General features: G+C 30.9%; 1 protein-coding gene across 1 annotated transcript in view; it reads left to right on the top strand.

The window, feature by feature from the left end:
• The first annotated feature begins 2,527 nt into the window (after positions 1-2,527).
• LOC106460393 (inorganic pyrophosphatase-like) overlaps positions 2,528-7,850 on the top strand; it is a 14,951-nt gene continuing 9,628 nt past the window's right edge. Inside the window, exons 1-3 of the mRNA XM_013920083.2 lie at positions 2,528-2,593; positions 3,566-3,606; positions 5,975-6,061. Coding sequence (XP_013775537.2) covers positions 3,589-3,606; positions 5,975-6,061 — 105 coding nt within the window. The 5' untranslated portion in view covers positions 2,528-2,593; positions 3,566-3,588. The remainder of the gene's footprint in view (positions 2,594-3,565; positions 3,607-5,974; positions 6,062-7,850) is intronic.

The following is a 7,850-nucleotide window of genomic DNA, read 5'->3' as shown; positions in this document are numbered from 1 at the left end:
ACATTTTACTTTAATCTACTTTCATTGCTTTTACCGGTTGTTTGGCGCAGATAGCCTAGCTGCTTTGCGCCATAAAACACCAACCAACCAACCAACCTATTTGCTCTGCCACTAGCAACATTAGAATGCTTAGAAAGCTTAAACTGAGTAACCAGAACACCAAAAAGACCCCCTTTCTTCCTAAACATTGTTAAGGTTATTCCCATCCAAATTATACTTAATTCAAATTATGATAACCCACATGTATTATCCTGCATTTATTATAATTAAAAGCCATCTACCATTTATTTGCTCAATTCACTAAATGATCTAAATCCTTTTGCAAGTCAGCAGCATCCTCTTGACACCCAAGACCTTAATATCATCTGCAAATTTAAGTAATTTATTAGCTATTCCTTCATCTATGTAATTGATGTAAATCAAAAAGAGCAGAGGTCCTGAGATGGAGCCCCGAGGTACCCCACTTGTGACATTAATCCAGTTTGACTGAACTCCATTTGTAACAACCCTCTGCTTTCTTCCATCCAGCTACTCTTCTATCCAATTTGCTAACTTATCCCACAAATCTATAGAGATAATTTTTTGCAAGTTTTTTTATGTGGCACCTTGTCAAATGCTTTCTGAAAATCCAGATACACCAAATCTTCACCCTTACCCTCACCTACTTAAGTAGTAACCTTTACAAAGAATGCCAAAAGATTTGTAAGGTAAGATTTTCCCTTAGTAAAACCATGTTAACTATCCAATAAACTTCTAAACTTTGTTAAATGACTTTCCAAAACTTTTCCCACAACTGATGTAAGACATATGGGTCTATAATTACTGGGACAATTTTTATCACCTCCCTTGAAAAGAGGAGTTACGTTAGCTAACTTCCAATCCTCTGGTGCTTGCCCATTATTCAAGGACTGACAAAAAAAAAAAGTAAAAAATAGTATAAGTGGCTCGCATATCCAATTTTTAACCTCCTTCAAAACTCTTGGGGAAATATTATCTGGCCCAGGAGCCATATTGTTTTTTTAAACTTTACATTTTTTTTAACCAGGTTATTATAAACTGTATAAAGAAAAAAGCAATTAAAAACAGAACTAATGGGTGCACCTGTGGCATTCATTTTCTTGGTTGAATAAACCTCCTCCCCATGTGTGTACACTTTTAATTTTTCTCCTACACCTCTGATTTTGGCTAATTATGTAAACAATGGCCACTAGGTTGTACCCTCACATTCCTGAGTTGAGTACAAACAAAAAATAAAATTAAAAAAAGCATGCATACTATCATGGAAATAGTGCTAGTTGTATTATGTGCGAGTTCAGTTCGTATCTATCTGAAACTGAAAAAAGTTTGTTTTAGTTATAGGTAAACTAGTAAGGCTATTTGCTACCCTCACTTATTTTCAACTGCTGGCCAGAGGGAAGGCAACCAGCCAGCAGTACACTCACCAAATCTTGGACTACTCTTTACTCAATAAATATATAGAATTGACTATCATATATAATGCTCCTAGGCCAGCATGACTGGTGGTTGCCCTGTGAATTGAGGATCACAAATTCAATACCCTGTGCCTCCCAACCTGTTCTTGCCATTTCTGCTATATGAGTTTTTATAATATCATAATAATCCCACTTTATTGGTAATAGAGTAGCCAAAGAGCTAGTGATGGATGCTGTGGGCTAGTTGCTTTCTTCTGGCTGGTATATAAAAATTAGAGGTGTTGACAGAAAATTGTAGTAGATTTTGGCATATCTTGGAAACAAATATAACACCTCATGAATGAAAAGACAAGTAGGATTGATGACAACAGAATTCAAACTCTCAAATCACAAGGCAACCACTTTAATAAATAAAGTTGAATTAATCAATAAAAATAGTCATTGGAAACAATAGGGGCAATAGTTTGATTAGTTAGTTATTTTCATGATATTAATTGATATAACTATAACTCGTAGGTAATTTATTGTATTGAGTAGTCAGCTGCTAAGTTAACAGTCTATTTGGCAGTAACCTTTCACAGCATAAGTTATATTTATTTATAGGTGTAGTTCAATAGGTCACTCAGTCCAGAAATAGAATACAGTGAAGCTTAAAATTAATTTATTATTGTACACAAAGTAAACCACTATTGTTTGTGTTCTATAAATAAGTTGTATGCTGATCTTTCTTTAATGTTACTTTTATAATTAATGGTCAAAATGTTTAATCTATCAATTTTTATTATTTTGAATTTTCATTGATACATTTTTATTATGAAGATTATTTTCTAATCTGGTCAAACCTCGTAAGATATTATTGGGATTACAGCTGAAAGATAGCTACCAGCAAGGGTACCCAACTGATGAAATAATGCATTTTAGTTGTTATAAGTAAGAACCTAAGAACAATGTATTAAATTAGCTATATTCATTACAGAGTTGTTTTTTTATCTATATAGGTAACTTGTTTTGATCAGAAGTTCATTAGATATATAAAATATTTTCTTCTTGGTTGAAGTTTTAGCTTAATGTATTTTTTTTGTTGCAATCTTATATAGGTGAAACTGATTGGAAGATAATAGCAATTGATGTAAATGACCCATTGGCAGATCAATTGAATGGTAAGTTGTAGTTTTTATCCAAAAAGTATAACAAAAGTTTCATTTTATTATTTTTTTCTAACTACCAGACAAAACAAGAATTTCACAAGTTCATAAAACTAAGTAATGGGTGCTTAATATAATAAAGCAAATTTTAAAGTTTATATCATCCTTTATAATACAGAAAGATGAAAAACTGGAATCCACATAATCCTAGAGTTTACTTGTAAATTGTGTGTAGAATATACTAAGTGTTCGTCATACAAAAAAAAGTAATTTTGTAATTGTAACAACAAAATGTAACATGTATTTATTATGAGTGGAATGAAATAATTAGTAAATGTTTGTAAAAGAAAAAAAAAAGCTTGAATTAAAATGTTCACTTTCTTGTATTCAATTTCATATGACTGTAATGATCAGAAGTAGAAATGGTGGTTAGTTTTATCTGCCAAATAGTTGGTTATGCATGTGTGTGAGTATACATGTTGAATTACTAAACTTTTTACTTTCTTAAATCAATATGCATGTTTTTTATGTTATATGTAAATGTTCATATGTTAACATTGTTCAGTAGTACACAACTGTTCAATTTTTAAAAAATGATGATAATTTTTTAGAAAGTGTACACATATAATTATTTATTCTAGAAGGTAGTTTTATTAGTGAAATCAGCTGGGATACAGAAACTATGGCTAAGAGTCTATAAACACTGTGTAATTAGTTCACTGATTTGGTGACTCTAATACTGATTTGTTTTAATAATAAAATTTTATATCTGTGCTGTATCATATAAAGAAACATGCATTTGCCCAGAAAAATATTTAAGAATTCTATTTGTTTTTTGTTTTTTTTCCCACATGAGATTGTAATTTTTAATTAAAATGCATTTTACAACTGACAAATACTAGGAGCTTTAATTCTTAACACCATTTTCTTTTGTGTGTGTTAATGAGTAGACTGCATCACACCTGGCTTGTTTTTATATCTCTACAGATATTGAAGATGTTGAAATACATATGCCTGGATTTTTACAGGTAGGTTATCCCGTTGGTAAACATTTTCTGCATATTAATACACTAACTAGTCATTCCATTGGGTTTCTTCTCCCCTATATACACAATTACTCAATAAATTTAGATCACTGTTTATTTGCATAGCTATATCAGGTGGTTGTTTAAACTATATAAATGCAATTATAATTAGTCTTCATGTTAGTTCAATGTGCACAAGAGTAGGGATTTCAATGCAGAGTGATAGTGAGTAGCTCTGTAGTAGAAACATTGTCCTCAAAACTTATTTCATTATCTTGTATGAGGGTCTGTTACTTTCAGTCAGAAGAGAACATTTCTACCACTAGGAAAAGCCAAAATTCAGATGCTGGTGACATAGGGAAGGAAAACATGATTGGACAGAATTGTAAAGTACAATATATTGGACTGCATATAACTTCATCATTGTCCCTGGTGGGACAGCAGTAAGCTTACAGACTTGCAATGCTAAGATCTCTAGTTCAAATCCCCATAGTGGACACATCAGATAGCCTAAAGTAGTTTTGCTCTAAAACAAAACACCCGATCAATTTCTTCAACGTTGATCAAGAACTGAGCATCTTCAGTGTCAGGGTTTTATATGTGTGGGCTGGGATTCTTCTACAGTAGGTGTCTGTTACTTGTTGGCGATAAATTTGAACAATAAATGGACAGCACACAATCCACTTGTTTCAAAATAATATATTCAAAACAAGTTAAATGTTTGTACAAAAATTCTTTGCACAGTTGTATTTAAAGCTCTAAAGAATTTTCTTTTCTTGTCAAAAATCCACTCAGGATAATTCAATTACTTTTGAATCCAATTGACAAGACAAATTATTTTTCTCTACTCTTATCAGTGAATAATTCAGTTACGTTACCCCGTTGGTTACCACAGTTGTATCCTGAACTTTAAATAATTGTCTCCTTTTCGTCAAAGTCCACACAGACGAGTTAAGTAACTTTAGAAACACCCTTTAACAAGAAAAATTATTCTCCTTATCTGTATTAAACTGTAAAACTTGCTTTGAAATATCACCCATTGTGGCTAATCACTCGCATGCCTGCTAATTTCATATTTTCTTTCATTAACTAATTCTCTGACTGAAGTGCACTTGAATTGTGCTCACTTGGTTGCCTGTACTTGTATGTTACACAATTGAAGCCTCAAACTTTCTCTAAACTATGCAAACGGCACTGTAAGGTAACGAGAAAAATACTGAAGATTCAAGTAACGTAACATCAACAATACCACAACAATTGAACCAGACACAAAGTACGATTCTTGCTGAGTTACACAACCAAACTTGTCATAACTATCGCCTTTAAAATGACTAGCTTTCAACACTCTTGTTATGAAAATTAAACAATCATTAAATATTAACTCCCAAAATAAATTAAATATTAATACCTACACTAAACAGTCTTGTATATCCAACATACAGCATTACTGTACAAAAAAAAAAAAAATTATAAGAACTGCCAATTGGAAACTGATAAGTATTTTTAAACCCTCTTATTTGCAATTTAAAAAATAGATTCTGTGGTGCTTTGAGTGCACATTGAACAATGAATGATATGGTTATTACTAAAGTTACTTATATCTGTCACCAACCAGTATTAAGGATTAAAAAATTAACTTTACTCAAGTTTCAGTTACTACTGGTTGTGCCGGATAAGAATAATTCTCCTAATAATAGTTTAGCCAGTGACTCTCCATCTGTTTTCTGTGGACCTCCATTGGTCCATTGGTTCCCTTCAGGTTTTTCATCAAAAGGTTGAATAATTATTTAAAGGTAATGGCAACATAGTGCATAGATCTCATTGTTGTCTGTCGAGACTTAAAAATTATTCAGGTGGTCTTTGCATTGAACTTGAATATTCACTTCTGTAATCCTCTTCTAACATCTGTAAACCAAATGCATATTTTTGACTACTGGACTACTACAATTAAATGAGATAGATGCCTTTATTCATTTTTAAACTATACTACACATAAAAAATCTTATGTTAAAGAAGCACTGTTAGTCATTACTGTGGGATATTTACCATGTTATCAGTATGTTATGTTTTTGTCAAGTTCACAAGATGATAATAAATCATTGTGGTTTTATGTTCAATGTTTGTATTCAAAAGTATAAATAGCCTCTGAAACATACACTTTAATGTACGTTAAAATGTTTATCAAACACGGGTGATACAAGAAACGTGTTTTTTTTTTGTAGTTTCACTTTTTAAAGGAGGATTGTAATCAAATTAAATAGATATTTTATTTCTGCATAATAAGTAAGTATTTGTTGTATTTTGAAAACTGAAACTATTTGTAAACTATATGTAAAAATACACGTAAAACTATTTTTTTGTTTACTAAAAGGCAACTCATGAGTGGTTTAAAATGTACAAGATACCTGATGGAAAGCCTCCCAATAAATTTGCTTTTGGGGGTGAAGCAAAAAATAAGGTAAGATGGAACATTCTGAAAAATTATTTCTTGAGAAATGAGGTGCAGTTCTAACTTTCTTTTATAACCCTAGCAGTGACATATTTTATGTGGTGTATGTACTTTGTTAAGCTATTTTTACATCTGAGATATTAAAAGTGAGACCCATAGATAATGGGAACACTTGCTGTTTCTCAGAAAATAAAACAAATCTGTGCTAAACTATTTTTATATCATAAGGATTTGTGGTATAATACCCCTGTTTGAGTCTCTTGGATATTCTGTACATGACAACTCTTGAAATTAAGAAAACTTTACGTGGAGATTTAGTCTTGTAATTTATTTTTTAAATCTGTGTTATATTCAGGTATCAACAGTTTTAAAGTCTGTATTTTTGTAAACTGTTTGTGTGCATAGATATAATATGCACTTCTTGTAATCAAACTTAACACACTCGCAGGTGCATGTATGTTACACAACTAATATGTCTGATTAACTATCAAACAGGTGGTTTTCAGATAGATAACGTGATGTAGAATAGATGAATGTATAGTTGTTTGTGTATTAACAAAACCTATAGTATATCAATTAAAAGTTGCTGTTGAACAACTAAAAGGTTTTAATGTGGAACATGTTTAGAAGCCAAACAGCAGTTTGAGAAAAGTCTTAAATAAACAAAATATCTACATAAATGTAAGTCTCCAGTACTTTGAAATGTTTGAAAAAACTCTATTTGTAGATCATTTAAAACTTGAATTTTGTAAATTGTTATCACTGAAGTAATTTTGAAAAGTTTTCAAAATAAAAATGCTTTACAAAAGAACAACTCAAATTCTGGTGTTAGATGAGGTGGCCTAATAAGTCAAAACACCAAATACAAATTAGTTAGCAAAGTTAAGTATTTGAACAAGCAATAGTATTCATGTTATTTGTATTAGACAACTTTTAAATAGTGTGAATGTTTACTGTGAATTTGTTGAAAAGAAAAAGTGTAACGTTTTAGTGTAGTAGCAGTGTGCAATGTCAAGTATAAACAATAAAGAAAAGACATTTCAAAACTGTTTAGTGAATGTGAACTTAATACATTATGTACTGTTTCTGACAAATATTATAAGTAAAAGTTGAAAAACTACACATAGTATTTTTGTTTGCTTTTGTTTTGCTTCTGAACTGTATTTTTCCTTGGTTTTTAATATTTTACATTGGTCCTTGAAGCTAACTTTGCATTACTGATCCTAGGAGCTGAGCATGTCGCAACATAAATGTAACATATTGTGAAGCAAGTATGTCAGTTGAATTTTTATCATCAGTATGAACTATGAACCAAAATATTTTTATAATGCACACATACACACACTTTTAGTATCTTCTTTTCTTCAGATCTGGAAATATACTGTAACTGTAGAGTAAATGATGTCATTATACAGACAAAATACAATATTCAGAACGAAACCAAGCAAGAAATGTATTTGTTTCTTGCTTTTGTTCATTTGAATGTTTTTCCTTCAACTAATTGTTTTATATTACATCTAATTAAAAGTTTAGAAAATTTCAACTTTGTTAGTCTGAGTCTTTAATTCCTTTCTTACCTAATACAGTTCTGTTGTTTTTCAAAGCAACTAACTCTTTTATTAATAGTTGGTATTGTGCTTTTGTTGTGGTTGGAGTGAAGCTTGAGGTTGCTTTAGGTCTAACAATAGTGCAAATTGAATGGTAAGTAAGATGTTCTTTTTTTTTATTGGACAATAATTGCTATTCTGGTTTATTTTTGTTGCCACAGACAAATATAAAAAAGTGAATTTCTATTAGT

The sequence above is a fragment of the Limulus polyphemus genome, unplaced genomic scaffold (assembly GCF_000517525.1).
Source record: "Limulus polyphemus unplaced genomic scaffold, Limulus_polyphemus-2.1.2 Scaffold763, whole genome shotgun sequence".
Taxonomy (NCBI): domain Eukaryota; kingdom Metazoa; phylum Arthropoda; class Merostomata; order Xiphosura; family Limulidae; genus Limulus; species Limulus polyphemus.
This window is presented reverse-complemented; position numbering and strand designations above follow the sequence as displayed.